The sequence below is a fragment of the Orbicella franksi genome, chromosome 4 (assembly GCF_964199315.1).
Source record: "Orbicella franksi chromosome 4, jaOrbFran1.1, whole genome shotgun sequence".
In the NCBI taxonomy this organism is placed as follows: Eukaryota; Metazoa; Cnidaria; class Anthozoa; order Scleractinia; family Merulinidae; genus Orbicella; species Orbicella franksi.
This window is the reverse complement of record NC_138148.1, coordinates 7,211,804-7,230,763: the sequence shown is the minus strand read 5'-3', so window position 1 is coordinate 7,230,763 and position 18,960 is coordinate 7,211,804. Positions and strand designations below refer to the sequence as shown.

Below are 18,960 nucleotides of genomic sequence, written 5' to 3'. Positions count from 1 at the left end.
TGGCAGAGATAAATATTTTGAATCCCTGTAAGATTCTACCATGAATAATGTTGATGATGATGTTGGTCACTGACATATAATATTTTGGTCTAAATCTACTTAAAAATTTAGATTTAAATGGCTTCCTACAAAAAACAGGTACTGTGCTGGGTAGGAGGTGGTATTGATTAAAAATAACTAATGGAATGAGACTCAGCACTAGTTAGTTTAATCTTATTTTCTCAGAAACTTTAACTGTTCATAATAAACATGGAGCTTAAATTAAATTTGTGTCAAGTTCCTTTCTTACAAATCACAAAAGTGTGTGTCTTTGAAAGCTATCAACAACAATTTGAACCTTGTATATAATATATAAACACAAAAGACCACATTTTCAAAGATGGAGTGGAGAGTTGAAAGTATGATGTGCAGCAGAGTATATTTGACAAACTTCAAACACTGTCTTGAGTGTTCAATATTATTGTCTCAATCGAAACTAAAACGCGGGAGAAAAAAAACTGTGCTAATTGAGATCAGACATCCAAACACTGTCATGGTCATCACTTTGATAAATTATTTATGAGTTTGAAAAAGCATGATTGTTTCGTTCACAAAAGAAAGTGTTATTTTGAGCCTGCACATGCTTAGATATGCATGAATAATTGCAGTTAACGTATTAGCATATTCTATCAGTTTTTCGCAATCAGCGTTCTTGTAATGGTTACTGTAGATTTTGAGTTGTAGTTTTGTTTTGCTATAACTCTCTTGAGCTACTGGGTAAGTGTTAGTCATGAGGCATCGAACTTCACTTTGCTTTTCTTCATTTAGTTTCATGTTTGTTTGCACCTGTATATATTTCTAGGTTTCGAAGTAATTACCGATGAATGGAATTAAATTGTGACTAAAGTGTCCACTGATACTTTGATAACGGTGAATTGTACAGTGAATGAAGCAACAATGAACAATACCAAATGAAGTACTCCTGAATAGCTCTTATTTTAAATAGCTGCTTTAAGCAAGGTTTCACCTGCTAGGGTTTAGGAGTTAAATGCTTTTCATGCTGCCTGGGCTTGCAAAAAATGGCAAAGAGTGAAGTTCTCACACACTAAAGGGAGGCTGGCTTTGACTTAAACTATTCCAAATATTTTGCTTGCACATGATTGGTCTAAACACGTCACACAACTAAATATGCCGCAGTTAATGCTGACGAATATCCGAGTGATATTCCCCAATTTTAAAAACTGCACATGTTGCAAAAAATACTTGAAGGATAATAAACACAGCCTCTATTTGGCATGAAAATATGCTAGGATAAGCGTCCTTGGACATTATCTGTTCCTCAAAGCTCACAGATTTCTTCAAGCTACACTCGCAGAAAATTGTTTGCTTCTTAGAGCAGATAATGTCTGCGGACAAATATCTGAGCATATTTTCGCACCAAATTAATGGAGATTATTGTTCATATATATCACACTTAGTGTTCATGTTACAGATAAGTGGCATTGAAAGTATTGAATATAAACAATCTTTACAAAACTTCACAGATTACTATTGTATACCTAGGATCCTGGTTAATCACACACTCTTAGAGTACTGAAAACCAGTTCATGAATTATTCATTGATAACCTAGATATGGTCCTTGCATTTCACTATGTTAAATTACCAAGAATAAAAAAATTCTTTAGTCTCAGGTGTATATATCTTTGCTTTGTTAAATAACATCTTGTGGTAACATGGCAATCCTCAAACACTATGGATATATTTTCTTTTCTGCTGCTTGAGGCACACGTCCAAAGTTTTAAGATGATGATGCTAGCTTATTCTGCATATATGAATGTTTCTATGTTGTCTGTCTATGTTTCCAGTGCTTATTGCTTGCCCTTCTTGACCTTTTGTTCCACAAATAGCACATGCTTGTTCACTAGGGAACAAAAAAGGGATGTGACATGGTAAACAAGATTTATATCAGAATAATGTTTTCTGTCTGTCTGTCTGTCTGTCCCTCCATCAGACAGTCAGTCTTTGTTAATATATAATTATTATTAGGTAGCTCCATATTATCCCATTTAAACAGCCAAAATGTTTAATCTGATTTTTGTCAATTCAGTTATTTTCCAAATGTGAAGCGTCCCTAAATTCTCACAATACAGACTACTGCCACAGAAAACTGACTAAACAAATGGCAGATAAATTGTTTTCTTTTTGCTTTTTGTATTTTTTGTGACAAAACAGTTTTCACATAATTATAGATATTTCCAGAGGCTTCACAATTTGCCTGAGAGATTTCCTTACCATGGATATGCAATATTCTAATTATGAATAAATATATGTAGAATACCATTTGGTCTATACATCCAGTAGGAGCTGACAGCTTAGGCTTAAAATTAGTAGTAGCATTTCTGAGAAGTCTAAGAGGGTCCAACATAGACTTTTTCACTCCTGCATCTGGCCTCTATTTTAGCTCAATCCTTCCACAATCAGAATGTTTCTCTTGATCTGGCCTGGTTGAAGATGCAGTTCTCCACATAACACATGATTTTCTGTTATCATCCCATAACCTGCATCTCCCTGATCAAAATGAGAAAATCCTGCTCCCACCAAAGTATTTTTATCCTGTGTCCTGCCATTAAATTTTCTGTCATTCTACATCCTGCCTTCATTTTTTCTCTTATCCTGCATCCCACCAAACCTATGTTGGACCCACAAACACCGGTAGGTATGTGCAAGTGGTTTAAATTTGCTTTTGGCTTTTCAGATCATGTACATGTATCAGTTTGGTTGCATTTTTACTCTCCTTTGTCTGGAACACATGTGATTCTTAAACTGTTGCCTACCAATAGGATCATGTTTCATAAACTCCAGCTTGGGTTTAAGTCTGTTTCTTGTCATCATGTAGTAATACCCTGTCCCAGCCATGCTAACAAGGCGTACAATTATACGTCTAAAGAGAAATAACAGAGTCAAGATTGAAAAACTTTCAGAGGAGAACACAAAATTTGCAGTTATGCTAAGATCTGTGCAACATGTGTAAACAGAGTTCTTTGAATGCTGTTTTGTGTTATGAGAGATTTCCCACAATACTGAAAATCCATGACATGTATGAAACTTTTCAGACACTGAGTTGCCAAGAGGTGTGAGGCAGTTTCTGGCAGTTTTGTAGTCTGTCCGAAATTGCCTTGCATCCGCGTTGAATTAAATAAGACAAATTAACCATAAAAAGGGGTATTTAACTGTAGGTCTACGTCTCAAGAACTGGTACCAAGTTCCCTCTAACACTCCAACCCCTACCCCTGCTTGAGGAATTACTTTGTATTGTGAAGAGATAAGAGTAAATGTGAATGAATATGACATAGTTCAACAACAGACCCCTACTTCCCATCTACATTACCGTAGAAATTTCAATTTCAGTATATCATTCTTAAGTCTTCTGCATTATTGCAGAACACTCTGGTAGACGCAACGCATGTGCTTTGCAGAACGAAGCATTAAACTGTACTCCTCTTAGAGTGCAAATACACGGTTGTGTATTCTTCTGTAAAGCAAAAGATTCAAACTTAAGCAGCTGGGGTTTCAGCTAACATTATCCCTCACAACTGTAGCAAATCGTAATAAGGTCGTCAAACATAGCCGTGAACCTAGAGGCTCGCCTACAGTAGTGTGGTTTGCAAAGACTAGCCACTTACTTTGATTTTGACTTTACCACTGAAATCGAAAGTAAACCGAAAATTAGCAAAAGACAAGAATAAGCTTAGAATCCAGTGACATTTAAAAGGAAAAAAGCAGCAAAAAATAGCTTACTTCTTTGCTTTTGGAAAATGCAAGAACCTAAGATGGTGATCCTTAATGGGTCATGTAAGAGTCCATGAAAAGTATACTTTTTTAGAAACCGCAAAGGTCTACGGGATATCGCGCGAAAGAGTTTCAATATGGCGCGTCCCAAAGACAATTTTAACTTGATAAGCTTATGTTTTTGTTTACTTCTAACATAAGAAGAGAAACTCATTTGACTAATTAGATTACTGATGTCGAATAACTGAAGTAACTGCTCAGCTCTCCAAGAATGATCCGCCCTTTGCAGGAAGAAGTACGTTCCCATTTGAGATCAGGGGTCGCTATCACAAACCTGACGCAGTGTGTGGAAGAACTTATTTTGAACAGCCTGGATGCTGAAGCTTCCTGCATAACAGTTCGAATAGACATCCCTAATTTCAAGATTCAAGTGTCTGACAATGGTAATGGAATCGCCTTTGGTGATCTGAAATCTGTCGGAGAACGATACTCGAGTAGTAAATGCCACGTTCTTGAAGATCTGCAACAGCTGAGTTTTTACGGATTCAGAGGAGAAGCGCTTGCAAGCTTACGTGAGATGTGCGATGTGCTAGAATTAGTCACTCGCCACCGGTCTTCTTATCACACTTACTGCAAAATCTTTCGAAATTCGCAAGTTCTGGAACTCACAGAGTCTAGATTTCCAAGAACTAGCGCTGGAACAAGTGTAACAATTCATGGCATTTTCGCAAACCTTCCAGTAAGGCGGAAAACCGTCTCTGAAATTCTTGATTTTGAACGTGTTCGGCACAGAATTGCATCCATTGCTCTCATTCACCCTAAGACATCATTCTTGTTAATTAATGATTCAACTGGTTCAAAATGCCTGCAAACTCATGTCTGCAAGTCGGTTGTCTCCACTTTCTCTCAGCTGTTTGGTAATCAAAGATCCAAGAATCTGCAGCCAGTCACATTTGAGCACAAGAATTTCAAAGTTTCAGGTCTCATTTCAACTGACACTCACCACAGTAAGAGCTTGCAATTTTTGTTTGTCAATGGCCGTCTGCTATTGAAGACAAGTATTCACAAGCTGGTTAATAACATTCTTGGGAAATCCGAGCTTTTAAGAAAATTGCCTTTGGTTGAGGTTAAAGAAAGTATCAGATCAGAAGGTTATCAGACTAAAACAACAAGTCCTCAACATGGAAAGATTGTTGACAAATATGGCATTTTTGTCCTCAACATAGAGTGTCTTGTCACTGAATTTGACATTTGCCTTGAACCAGCAAAGACTTTGATTGAATTTCAGGACTGGGACAAAGTCCTCTATTGCACAAAAAGATGTATTGAAGAATTTCTAATTAAAAACAATTTGATTTTAAACTTTGATGATTCTGCAAACTCAACAGAATCGGAAGCTAATGATGACGACTGTCACTCAGGGGATTCATGGCGCCCCACAAATCTTGAGGCTTTTGAGTACAAAAGAGAGATTGAAACGAGTAATGTGAAGAAAAGTCTACACTCCTCCACTGTGTTTAGGTCAAAAAGGGAATGTGTGAGCCAAGAGAAAACTTCTAGCTGCATTGAGAAAGGGCTTTCAGATTTTTTACATTCTGATAGAAAACTCAGTCACATCAATTGTGATGCTAAGGCAACCTCAAATGATTTTATTTCTGGAGATCTCACAGCTTTGGGTTCTGAGTCTGTTTCAAGAGTAGCAGTCTCAGATACTGTGACAATAAATGTAGACAAACATTTCTCTTTTTGCACCAACAAAGATGCAAAACACTTGAATGAAAGTACAAAGCAAGTTGCTTGTAATGACAAGACATGCCATGTACCTCACGCAGAAGGCTGTGCCTCAATTACTAAATCAGTCGCTGTCAAAGAGGTTCAAAATGAAACAGATGATATATGTGCAACTGCAGATCTTGTATGCGCATTGTCAGATGTCAGCAATTGTTGTGTTCTAAGTGACCTGGAACACATTTCTTCCAGTCATTCTGGTGATAATGGTGTCGGGCACCATACAACAACTCTTTTGAATGACCTCTCAAGCAAGAATGGTAATGGTAGAGTATGTACTTCTAGTACATTCACAAGAACTACATGTGATGAGGTCTTGGGTTTATCAGTCTCTGTTGAGAAACCTGACTGTCTGCCGGTAAAAAGCAATGGTTTTGTTCACTCATCTAAATTGGAAAGATTTACACCTCTGTCAAGCAGAAGTCATGACCCAGAGCCCTCTGTTGCATTACGTAGAAGAACTAAAACCTCTAGCACAAAGATTAACAAAGCAAGAACTTTCACAATGCCGGCATTTACTTCTCCACGCCCTATCACACTGAAAGGGCAGTGCACAAGAAAGAGACATCAGAGCAGCAAGGAAACATCTGTAGCTGAGCTGGCATTGCCATCAAAGAATAGAAAACTCATCACATTACACAGAGGCTGTCAAAGAAGAGTTAGATGTGGTTGCAATAACGCAGGACAATTATTAGCTAATGTTAAGGTTGGAGAAGGTAGGGATTGTGATACAAACTGTAGCCACAATACACACAAGCCTGAAGATAATTGTAGCAGTAAGCTTTCGGCAACCTCTGGTGATAATATTGTGACTCGAACTGGTACATGCACATTGTCAAATACTGCCATATACAACAGTGAAGTTAACTGCGATGCTTCCATTTCTGGTTTGTCTGTGCCAATTGACAAGACCTTTGAGACAGATCATTCTAACAATTTCATCCAACCATGTTTGGGAGATTCTGGGGGCCAAATGTGTGGGACAAGATTTAGCACTGAAAACAAGTATTGTGAAGAACATGACAGTCTAAGCTGTGTGGGTTCAAACTTAAATGTTACTGCAAAACAAAGGAATGCACACAAACGTACAGAATATTTTGACTGTGTTCAGAAAGAGAGCGAAGGAAATGAAGTGTTTCTGGAGCAGGATGAAAATCATTGCTCAGTGATGGCAGAGTCAAACTCAGAGCCTAAATTAATATCAGTTGATAATAATGACATTGATGAAAGAACAAACTTTCCCAATGAGGACTGGCATTGTACATTTGATGTGCTACTTGGAAAAAAAGTCTTCATCAACACTCGAACTGGGCACTCATCTTTTCAAGCTCCCTGCAGATTTAGCATTAAAGATGATGACTGCTTTGGGCAGATTGTACCTGAAGCTAATGAGATAGGAAAACACTGTTCCCAGCACTTGCCACACCCATGTGCTTCCCACTTGTCATTTTCATGCACTCCATGGCTTCCACGAGGGGACCGAAGACAGCAAAAATCTGTTTGTGATGATGGAAATGGTGTTCTGTGTTCTCAAGGTATGTACACATAATGTCATTGGCGAACCTACTGTTTTGTAAAACTAATGGTAATACTTGATTTCTGACTTGACTTGTATGCGATACATGTTACAAAATACTTTCAGTGGTAGATGCACTGGCCTAATGTTCAGTTGGACTTGAGGTCCAGTTCCTGTCTGCTGGTTGGGGGTCACTGATTAATGTTCTTGGGCAAGACACTTTACTCACAGTGCTTCTCGTGGGTAAAAAAGGTTAAGTCTGCATATGAGTCAAGTGGCGCATCAGGCCGGAGCTTTTCCCAGTTTCTGTAGCATGAAGTGAGTATTTCTACTCCCCACTGGATGGGATGCTAGTACATCACAGGGTTACCCCCAGCATTAAATTGGCTGTTACCCATTTGTACACCTGGGTGGAGAGAGGCACCCTGAGTAAAAGTGTCTTGCCCAAGATCACAACACAATGTCCCCAGCCAGGACCCGAACCTGGATTGCTTTGTCTGGAGTCAAGCGTACTAACCATGAGGCCACCACACCCTCAGGCTTCTCATAGTCTAGGTTTATAAATGAGTACAGTCAAAATGGGGATGAGACCTACCCAGAATCCTACTCAGGGAAAACGTACAAAGGACTCATAACCTATCTTAGGGAGGGTCAGGGCCTCAGGGGTTTCTCGAGGACATTTTTTAGTATACATAGTATCCCAAGTTGTGTGTGTAACTTGGTGAAGGATTCAGTTGTTCAGTTATTTTGCAAAATTACAGTGCAATCCCAGTTTGTAGACTTTATACTTTGGGGCACGGAATTCAAAGTGGTTTGAAAAATCACACTGGGAGGTTTAAAACATCAAGAGCATTTTTTTTTCCTTGACACTTTTGCCAAGGAAAATAGTATTCATCTTGTAAGTTGCCTTAAGTAAATAATCAGGAGGTTGGAAAAAAGTTTGTAAACATGTACATCTAGACTACTTTGTCACTCCTTTAGACTTTCTCTACTTATTGCCCTGTTGCCTTCTCTTTCCCACCCTCTTCATTCATTGATGTAATATTAAGGTCAGTTTATCATTACAGACTTGCCTATGTCTCAGTTGAATGATCTATACAAGGAACACTTAGAACAGAAAGAAAAGCTCTGCAAATGGAAGGATGCCAACATGTTGCAAGCTTACGAACGAGATGTGTTAAATAACAGAAGCAAAACTGTGGCACAACTGCTCGGTTCTTGGCAGAATCCTGTGTTTACTGCACCAGAAAAGGTGAGATCACATCGACAGGAATGGGTAAAGTGGCACATAAATTAAAGCATTTACTTTTGTCAATGAGATCAAGTGAACACTACTGTGCATCACTTTGAGTAAAATTTCATTTTAAATGATGTTGGCCTTTTTCACACATTAAACCTTGTAAGTTCTCATTTGCACTGTCCCTACAAAGAGAATTTAACCATGGACAGTGCCTCAGTCATAATTTTTGTGGTAATGGTCCTGCTGTGCACTAGATTTCCGGTCTTCAATCCTCCCTTCCTTTTGCTTTATTTCCTAAGACTACATTAATTATTTTAGTTTTCACATTATTGCTTATTCTTGAAAATCAGTGTTTTTATTGTATATATTTTGCAAGGATATAATGAAGATCAACAAAGCAGCCAGCGATAAGACACAGGTCTTAGTTCACAACGTGGTTCACCCATATTGCTTCACAAGAGATATGCTGACAAGCATGCGAGTACTGCGACAGCTGGATGAGAAGTTTATTGTCGGGGTAGTTTCACAAGAAGGTGAGATTGTTTCCTTTAAGAGTGAACTTACCATGTATCCCCTATGTGTAAGCATGGAAAAGTGGAAATGTGGCAAATTTCCAAAGTTTGCATTGGGAACACTATGGGCCAATAACATCATTCAGTTCTACTGAAATCCTGAAAAAAAGCAATGCCTGATGGCAGGTTACATAATTACTGACTCAAAAAGAGGACATGTTTAAAACACGGAATAGTGAAATGATGAAATGGCATCAAGGATAAGAGTCAATGTGGGATACGGTTGTCTGTAAGGGTTAACCCATATAGTTATTGAGAGCCAACTTCTGATACATGACTGTATTTAGGTTAACCTGAGTGCTATTTAGGCTAACGAAAGCACTATTGAGGCTAACTGTTAAGTGCCATTTTGTCATTTTGTTATTTCGCCATTTCATGTTTTAAACACACCCTCAAAAATGTGGTAATCATTTTGTGACTCACTTGTCTCCTTTTCTTCATCCTTGTAGGAGAAAACAATGGCTTGCTGGTGTTAGTGGATCAACATGCTGCTCATGAGCGAGTTCGATTAGAACATCTACAATCAGGTACGCACAGCTGCAAAACAACATGAATATTTCAAGGCAAGTTGCTGCAACCACCCTCAGATGTTTTGTCACTTATAATTTTTTGAGCTTATTTTTCTGTAAGATTTATTATTATATGTACGAGAGATTTGTTTTCTTTCTCTTCTGCGTTTCTTTCTTTCTTTTTCTATTGAGAGCAATAAATTGGAGTGTACATGTATGTTAAAGCAGATCTTTTATCAGAATCACAATTATTATGGTGTACAGAATGTATTTCCAATCTGTGATAGTGGATTTTTGTAACAAATCTCTTATTCACCAAGCTTGCTTGGAACCCTTCAGGGAAATATATGTTTGCCCTTGGTCTTTTTGTTTGGATCTTGCTGTGCTCAGTCCATAATGTCAGGACCTCAGCCTGGTTAATATTCTCCCAGTACGGCTCTCGTGCTTGGTTAATAACTAGAGATGTATGTACTGTATTTTCTGTGTTAATTTATAGAACTCTTTGAAGATGATGATACAGGTATATGCTGGAATAGAGACAAACCTTGCATAAAATCGTCCTCAGTCTCACCTCCTTTAGAATTTACCTTGTTTCCAGAAGAAGTGCAACTGTTAAAAACATTTCAGACTGAAATTGAGCGTATTGGAATACGCTTTGTGATCAGTGAATCTTCACAAGTCTCACAGGAGACAGTGATCCTTGTACATGGTGTACCATCAGTGTTTGTGGAGCGGGAGGTATCAGAAGTGAAACGTGGAAGGCCTTCAGTTGCCATCAGTAAAGTAAAGGTAAATGTAATGTTAATCACTGACATTCTTTCTACATTAATTTTATGTCTCTGTGGTATACCATATTCCTTGACTTTCATAAAGTATTTGAAAATGTTTGGTTGAAGTAAATGATGAATGTATATAAGTTAGATTGACTGTTGAATCAAGACTCCTGGTGCTTGGTCAAGGTACCAATGTCCATTTGAAGTCTAGCATTTATTTTAGCCGACCTTTTGTTACAACTGAGCGTTACAGACCTAAATTTGTGCTAATCATTTGGTGATCTTTACTTGTAACTGTATGAAAAAGTTCTGTAATGGAAAGAAAGTTGGCCTATCGTACTGTCCACTCCATTGTGACTGATCTTGAGTACTGAATTGTCTGTGACTTACTTTACCATTTATGACGATGGACAAAGTCACTGACAATCTATGACAAAAAATACTTCATGAAAGTAACCTTAGTAGTAGTATATGTAGCTCAATGCTCCTATCATTTCAAGCCAACTGAGACAGAAACCAGTGACATCTTAGATCTACATTTACATTTGCAAGATGATAACAGTGTCTGATTATTACCCATATTGTTTCTGTAAAGTTTTCAAAAAATGCGATAGTCTACATGTAATAATACATCTTTTGTCAAAAAGTGGCTAAGTTATTTTCCCTTTGATAAGCATTGACACAACTTAATGGGTACATGTACTTTCTTCAATGTATATTATGTTATTTTATTTCTTATTAGGGGCTGATCAGGGAGCATCTTGAAGTAAGTATTGACAGAATGTCTGGAGTTAGTGGTATAACAGCGATTATGGATGAGGTAGTTTGCATCATTAATTAAGGTGGCTGATATCAGTTTCCAGCTCTTGTGCTCTGATGGATCAACACTGCCACTCTTTATCGGAAAATGCCACATAAAGGTGTCAAGCAAGCAGTTTTACCAGTCATTGGTGGACAATGAATCCCTTCCTCAACTTGTTCACAAGTGATTGGGCATTTGTTTGTCAGAAACCAGGAAAAATGTAATTAAAACTTATTCCTTGAAAATACACTTAAAATTTTCAACTTTTACAATCAGCAAGGGGTCTAGGTTACATGTAAGGTTGAAGTTGTAGAAATTTGTGTTCTGGTGCAAGAGGCTTCTCCTGCATAGTACCTCTTGCAAACCAGGAGGATCAGTGGGCATCTGCTTATTGTCAGGGCAACCAGACAATTATGTTAGGAAGTAATTACCTGTACTCCTAGTCACACGATATAAAAATCACTAAACACCAGCAGCATGGGCTACTTTACCAGCTGAAATTGTTAACACTTATGTGCACTTATTTTGTTTTGACAGATATCATTATCTGCCCTTTGAATGACCAGGGCTGGGTGTTTCTGTTAATTAAAACTGAAATATTTTTATGGTCGAAAACATTTAAATTGTACATTATACAATGAATAACATCTCTTAACCCTTCTTAACAGCATCTTACAAGCACACATGGAGTACCAGCAGTGATTCCTAAAGTCATCTCTCAAGTGATCAGCTCCCAGGCATGCCATGGTATAAAAACCACTTACACCTGTCTTGTTTTAAACTATTCTCCTGGCATCTTTGTTTCTTACATGTACATGTGTATGCAACTATGCAAAGCTCAAATGTCAGTGTACCACCTGTGCATGTATTTTCAAACCTTAATAGCAGAGCTCTGGCAGACCAAAGAGCTGCCAAGCAGAGCACCATAAAGTTCTGTACGAACAGAACCACATGCATGCCTAAACTTACAAAACCATTCAACTCTTTTTTCATGGACAACATGGCTAGCAAAAAATGACGAGGACGTCGCACATCAATGTAGCCATACTCCAACTAATTGGGATTTTATCCTTATTTAAACCTTAGGTGTCTTTTGTTGTTCAGGTGCTGTAAAGTTTGGGGAGCCTCTTGGTAGAAGTGAGTGTCAGGAGCTCATCAAGTGTCTGTCCAAGTGTCAGTTACCTTTTCAGTGTGCTCATGGCAGGTGAGTGGAGTGACCATCTTATCGCTGATCCTTTTGATGCCCCAACCTGTTTGCATGGTGGGTGCAAAAGCAACAACTGTGAAGTACAAGAGAAATGAGGGGTGATTTAGAGGGGTTTTCAAGTGAGTATTGTTAAACCAAACCCAAAATAATCACTCTGACCAATCACAAAGGGCACAGACAATCCAGTGAACCAATCAGAACTTAAAATAATTGCCCATTCATGTAACTGACATAAACAGGACTTGTACAAATGAGTTACGATTGGTTTTGGTTTTACCTCTGATTGAATGGAAAAGTGACGCATGTAGCATAGTTGATGCAAAACCAATTGCTTTTCGACACTCAAATGAAAACCACTCTTGACTAATGTTAGTTGGTTTCACCAGTTCACAAAAAGGAAGTAAATTTCAGTTTCAGGAGGCCTTTGATATTAGAAAGTGTCTGCAAGATTATGTCAGTTTTGATGCTACAGGACATACACTGTAGCTTGCTTGTTATAATATTTACAATTTCAGTTCATGTAGATTTATAACTACATGGTTTGGTGTTGTTTCCACAGGCCCTCTATTATACCATTGGTTGATCTCAAGTTCTTGGGAAACAAAATGAACTTCAAGGTAATTATAGGAAAGAGTCAGTGGAAATGGAAACACATGCTAACAATAAATTATGCACTACAAGTGAAAATGTGAGAAAGGAAAGTGTACACTTGTTGCAAGCGAATTTAGTCCTTGGATCTCAGTAATTTGGGGTGTTTTGGGCCTGTTCTGTTCAGGCTACGAAATAACCTTTGCTCTTGACAACAGTAAACAATCCCTTTAATGATCTGAAGAAAAACTAGTACTAGCTTCGAACAATGAGTACAATTCTTCGAGCGAAAAGCACATGTTCTGGCACCCCATAACATTAAGACAACAAATATCCCCAGTAGGGTGGCTACATTACAAGTCTAGTCTCACAGGGAGTCGTGATGCTCTTCCACAGCGGCTCCTGGCCCGAACAGGGCGTGCAATCAAGCATTCTCAGCCATAACCGGTGTGTTTTAGGTTACAGCCCTTAATGATGACCCTGCTTCATACTAGTATGCCAACATGCTCTCCTGAAGACAGACTGAATCTTCTGGTGTGCAGCATGGGTTGCTAAACCTTCCAGGCACAAAAACACTGCAATTACAAGTCATGCAATGTAGTTTCCAACTGATTTTGGCATTATCTTGGGCACTGGTAATCTTTAATCAGCTTTATTGGGAAGATATATGTACAACTTTATCTAAAATCATAACAAATGAAAAAAAGAGAGAGAATAGAGAATAATCTCAAAAGGGAGCACACGAACGTGGAATGAGTACCCTTGCAAGGCGCTTCCCAGTAATGTGGGATGCTGATGACATTTATTCCATGGAATTTGGGGACCATTTTACTTGTTGTGTAGGTCATGTTTAGGCACTGAGAATCGAGACAATGCATCTTTGAGCAACGTTGACAATCTCCCAGATAATTTTTGAATTTTGGATGGTATCTAGAACTAATAAATTTGTTTAAACCATTCTAACTTTTTGTTTCTTTCAGGAAAATGAGGGTCGACCACGGCTAGCAAAGCTACACATCACCAGATCATAAGACAATTAGTAAAGAACACTATGACTCAATAATGACAAGACTTGGCATCGTTGCTTTTTTACTCACTGTTTCTTGGTGGAAAGGAACAAAAAGGAATGGGAGGGTTGGTTTATTAGAGAGCATCTTATTTAACTGTCTTCAAAACAGCATTACTGTATTTTTAAGAATCTTCCATGAGGTATGCAAAGTTTTGCAGGCTCTTATAGACCTGAGGTAGACGTGCAGCAAACAGACTATAAAAATACCGTGTGGACTTGTTTTCAACTTAGAGAATGCATCATTTTATTTCACTCTAATTTCAATTTTGGTTAATTATCATATTGACAGTGTTACCTGCCATGATCGTTTAATTGTTATTTTATTATTACTTCCTTTGGTATGCTAATGTGCCAGTAATTTAATGTACTGTGCATGACCAAACCATATTTTCTCCTTCTTTCTTCCCACACTCTATATTCTCTTCACATTTTTGTACTTTTTTGCTGTACAACAGTTGGAAAGGATTTTGAAAAAGTATGTTTTATTATCATTGATAAAAATGTTGTTTTAGAAGAGGAAAGCTGGCTCTTTCTAATAAATGTTGGTACATTAAAAAATTGACCACACTACTGTATGTATATAAGGCTCTTTTTTAAAAAACACCAAATCACCCTAAAATGAACAACAATTTAATATTTAACCAAGGTGCGAAGGTGTGAATAGGGATTAATACATGTAAGTCAAAGAAACAAGGTTGATTTAGACTGTGTAATCTTGACATGGATTACAGAATGAAGAACTTGCAAAATTGTAGGCTATATCTGTGGCAGCAGAAGCACTTCAGGGTCGGGTTATTCAAAGCCCAATTAAGCTAACCCAGGATTGGCAAGAATTTTGATTACAGCTCTGTAACCTTTTTGGTGAGGTTTTCTATTGTTGATCCTTCAGTTTGTGTTTGAATAATCTCAAACCTGAACTATACAAAACAAAACCAGGGGAAAACAATTTTACAAAGGAAAAATGAATACTCATACTTTAACTCGTGGGTAGCGTTAACCATCTTTCAAACAACAATCAATTTCAATGAATTCGTTACTTCAAAAATTGCGAATAAATTTGCTGGTTGAAAATTGAGTGTTTTTTGGCACTTATACCGGTGAAAATTCCATACGTTTTGGGACCAGCTGTTGACCTGAGCATATGTGATTAATTTTTTATTCAGATGTGCACATGTCAGTCAGTCAGTCAGTCAGTCAGTCATCAGTGCGTTCATCCATCTGTCCATCCGTCCGTCCGTCTGTACATGTGCGTCCCCAGGGGGTACTCCCAGAAAAATTGGTGGTGGTGTCTCAGGAGTCAGGCAAGCAGGTGGGCAAGTGGGTAGTCATTCAGTTGCTCAGTCGCTCAGTCAGTCAGACAGATAGTCAGTCACTTAGAATAAGAACACCAGTAAAAAGTGGTCAGATGTCAAGTATTCTTTATTGCATTGATGGCCTTTTCTACAGCAAGGAACAAGCTAGTTCCTCTACTGAACTAAGATGTATCCCATGGCTTTAATGTTTTTGGGACCATTATCTGCAGTATAACCCTTAATAGCATTGTTTCCGCATGTGTTGGAGTCATCTGTCGCCCCTCCTATTCCAAAACCAATTTTGGAATCACAAGTGTTGCAATTTCTCTGGTCATTTCCAAGGATGCCGATTCTTGCTCTAGCATAAGATTTAGAACCTCCAACATTATTAAACCCTTCGTTATTACACCCAGTCTGCAATGAGGCTGAGGAGCCAATCAGAGACTTCCATGTGCTACGACCCAGTGAGGTTTTGCGGTATTTCCCATCAGCAATCAGTGAGTACAGAGAGTTTGCCTGCTTGGTCATGGTGATGAACTTGATCTGTTGGCTGATCTTCATACCAAGACAGATCTTAGAGAAGGGTGTATTCCAGTAGGTCGGTAACTTGGTCTCTTGTAGGTCAAAGCCAGTCTTGCCTCCTGGAAGATTATAAGCATTTCGGTTGCTCCAAAACTGAGAATCATAGTGGAATGTTTTCTAAAAAACAATAAGAATGTGTTACCTAACTGCAGTTTGTTAAGGTTACCGGTAGAATATAATAGAGAGTTGCAGACCTTTGCGCCATCAATTTTCATGGCCAGCGTCCATCCTCCATCTCCACATCCAAAGTCTCCCATGTGACAGTAAACAGGAATCTCTTGTGAACCAAACTTCAGTGGAAGCACTTGACTTTTTGTCCACCTGTGTGCAGTCAAAGTGATGGTGGTTAACTCATCCATTTAATAGGCCTTTTGCAAAAGTTAGTCACATTACCTAATTTCTGTGAAGAAAGAGCCTGCAGAAATGAATTTTCATTCAAATTTTCAGACCAAAAATTATTTCAAAAGGGAGTGTGCATGTGAAAATAAAGGGATTTGTTTAAGCATCGCCATTTTGTCACGGTCTAGTGTTTCTCATCACAAGTCCCTCAAAGTTTTTAAATGTTTAAACTACCACAAAATCCAACCCTAAATGTGGCTAACTGGGCTCCCATTCTCTATGATGGTTAATTTTAAACCTCCTGATCTTTCAATTTTTTGCTGTTACATGTGTATATGTAGCACCTGTGTCTCTTTTTTAGAGATTTTAATTTAACAGACATACGGCATTATAGTAAATTTATTTAACTACAAGGTCCTCTCACTTTCACACAAAACCTTCAAATTTCTGAAATGTTCAAACTGGCATAAAATGTCACTGTTTCACAACACCAGTCTGAATGCTTCTTTCTGGGCAACTGGAACATGCTCCTAATAATTGGTCACGTCACTAAGTTTTGCAAAAGGCCTATTAAAGTACAGTAGCCATCGAAAAGTGATTTCATCATAAAAATGATACAGGTAATGAGTGAAAAGAAATGCATTTCAATCAACTTCTAATGGCTGGGTATTAGGTGGGTATTTGTTTGAGCTTTAAGCCAGCAGGTGGGGAATTTGAAGTGCATGCCTGGGGCAGGCATTTATCCACCCATGGGACAACCCTGGGGCATTTGGCGCCTTTGTGGTTTTGGTCTTGCTCTTGAGTAGTCAAACATGTTATTGCTCAATTATCTTGATCAAATGCGGATCAATGGGAATAAATTGATTTTAGGCCTATGTTATGACATGATCAGTTTCACAAAAGTCTTTTCACTTCTTTTTCTTCGTTTTTGAATGTAGAATCACGTATTTAAGGATTTTTTTTTAACATTTACATTTTAATATTAAATTGTCTAAATTTACCAATTTGAATTTACCCAATGAAATGTGCTTGTACAAAATAATAAACCGAAAGCAAATGCAGGTAATGTTGTTTCAGATTCCTGCATTTTTACATTTTCACCCGTTGTTTTCTTTTGGAGACTGATGTGGGGCATTTGCCGTCTTTTTTGTTAGTAAGTTTTGCGTGGGGGAGTAGGCACTGCTAAAATTGACAGATGCATCTCTCAACATTACAGTATTTGCTCTCTACATTATGGTTGTTTTTCATTGTTGGAATGGAAACGTACCCCCTGTCGAGTGCACAAAATTGCGCAGAATTTAAGTCGCCCTATGGACGTATTGCGTGCCTGTGTAACGCATTGTTTTGGAAGCGCAGCAATGAAATGAGTGCGTCAATTGAGAACGCGCTTTTTAATTTTTCAAATAGACATGGAGGGAAATATTGATTTAGAACCCAGGGTCGGGTTGTTCGAAAGCCGGTTAACGCTAAGTTATTTTAACTGAATGTATTAATTTTTCTTGGATACAAATGCTTTTCACTGTAGTTTGAAATTATTCAAACTCAAAACAGAAGGACAATTAAAGCAAATAAACAGAAAAACTTATCGAAAAGTTGCAAATTAATTTTAAAATCGAAATTCTCTCTAACCCTGAGTTAACTTAACCGGGTTTTGACCAAACGGCCCCGATTTTTACGAAGTACCAACTTCGAGAGCTGGACAAAACCCGCGGGGTTAAGGAAGGATTGATCAGGTCTGTAATAAAACCGTAGTGAGTTTGAAACAAAATACAAGGTGTAAACCAACTTACTTGTATTTTTCATACTGTTGCTTACATGAAGAAGCGGGAACAGCTGCAAAGAATATAAAACTCCGGTTATTTTCGAAATGCGTCAATCCAAGAATAGGTTGAAAACATGCTGGCAAAATTAGATTTCTTACCTGGATGTGAAGAAGGTTTCTTGATCACTGAAGTAAGGCTTTCCAGTTTTGTTTGCAGCATTTTCATGGCATTGTTGGCGTCCGAATCGTGAATCATGTTACAAATCAGGTTACAGGCCGTCATCTTGTCGTATGGTTTGGGGCAAGATGGGGGAGATTTGTCAGCATTCACGCCCAGTATAATCGAGATTGCGATAAAACAAGCTCGAAAAGACAAACGCATTTTGGCGTTTTGTAGAATAACGTTTTGCTCCACAAGTGAATTGTGTGAAGTCTTTCTTGTGACTCATAGTTTTGCCCCTGTTTATGTCTAAGGAGCTATTGTCTACAAACCCGATAATTTTCTTGCTTGCGGCCCTCGTCCAATGAACTTAGTCCAAGTTTACCCGGAAGTTTGCTCTGTGATCACACGCTCGTGTCAGTGTTTGATCGCCCTGTCTGTTTCGTGCGTGACTTAATTTGCGTAAGTTTTGCTTGCACTCACACTGTCACAGCGTGAAGAAAAAGGAAATTTGTAGTCTGAAGATTAATCTCCGAGCGGTTTTCCTTCATTAAAAAACTAGAAGTGAGCTGAGTTAGAATTAAGGCCTTCATAACCTCATTTTCAATATTGGAGTGGTGGGAGAGGGGTGTTTAAAAGAACACAAACTGACAAAATGGCACTAAGGGTAAGATTCGATGTGGGATAGGAGTGTTTGTAAGGGTTAACTTAACCCTTACAATGATCGAGAGCTAACAACTGTCGAGTCAGTAATATTTAGGCTAACTAGCTATCCAGACGCTATTTTTAAAAGTTAACAGGAGCGTTATTTAGACTACCCCCTAGTGCCATATATTTCGTGCTTAAAGAGAGGATACAGCCAGGGAAATACATCTGGGCCGAGTTGTTCGAAGCTCGATTAAGCAAACCCAGGCTTTTCGGTGAGCTTTTCTGTTTATACTGCTTGTCCATCAGTTTTGAGCTTGTGTAATCTCATAATACGCAAAACATAA

At 38.3% G+C, this 18,960-nt stretch overlaps 3 protein-coding genes across 3 annotated transcripts; 1 reads left to right on the top strand and 2 right to left on the bottom strand.

The window, feature by feature from the left end:
- Positions 1 to 192: 192 nt before the first annotated feature.
- LOC145484465 (uncharacterized) lies at positions 193 to 4,076 on the bottom strand. Its single transcript, XM_081463087.1, has 4 exons — positions 3,779 to 4,076; positions 3,664 to 3,682; positions 2,815 to 2,921; positions 193 to 1,901 (listed from the first exon to the last, which is right to left on the bottom strand). Exons 1-4 carry the CDS (start codon positions 4,074 to 4,076, stop codon positions 1,849 to 1,851), a joined length of 477 nt encoding a protein of 158 aa, XP_081319213.1. The 3' UTR covers positions 193 to 1,848.
- On the top strand, positions 4,041 to 14,357 carry LOC145484398 (DNA mismatch repair protein Mlh3-like). Its single transcript, XM_081463016.1, has 10 exons — positions 4,041 to 7,092; positions 8,141 to 8,325; positions 8,690 to 8,846; positions 9,335 to 9,412; positions 9,891 to 10,183; positions 10,910 to 10,933; positions 11,638 to 11,716; positions 12,074 to 12,173; positions 12,736 to 12,793; positions 13,745 to 14,357. Exons 1-10 carry the CDS (start codon positions 4,041 to 4,043, stop codon positions 13,793 to 13,795), a joined length of 4,077 nt encoding a protein of 1,358 aa, XP_081319142.1. The 3' UTR covers positions 13,796 to 14,357.
- A 934-nt stretch (positions 14,358 to 15,291) lies between these two features.
- LOC145484443 (putative skeletal organic matrix protein 5) lies at positions 15,292 to 18,324 on the bottom strand. Its single transcript, XM_081463066.1, has 4 exons — positions 17,968 to 18,324; positions 17,837 to 17,879; positions 15,902 to 16,028; positions 15,292 to 15,824 (listed from the first exon to the last, which is right to left on the bottom strand). Exons 1-4 carry the CDS (start codon positions 18,188 to 18,190, stop codon positions 15,300 to 15,302), a joined length of 918 nt encoding a protein of 305 aa, XP_081319192.1. The 5' UTR covers positions 18,191 to 18,324; the 3' UTR covers positions 15,292 to 15,299.
- Between the last annotated feature and the right edge of the window lie 636 nt (positions 18,325 to 18,960).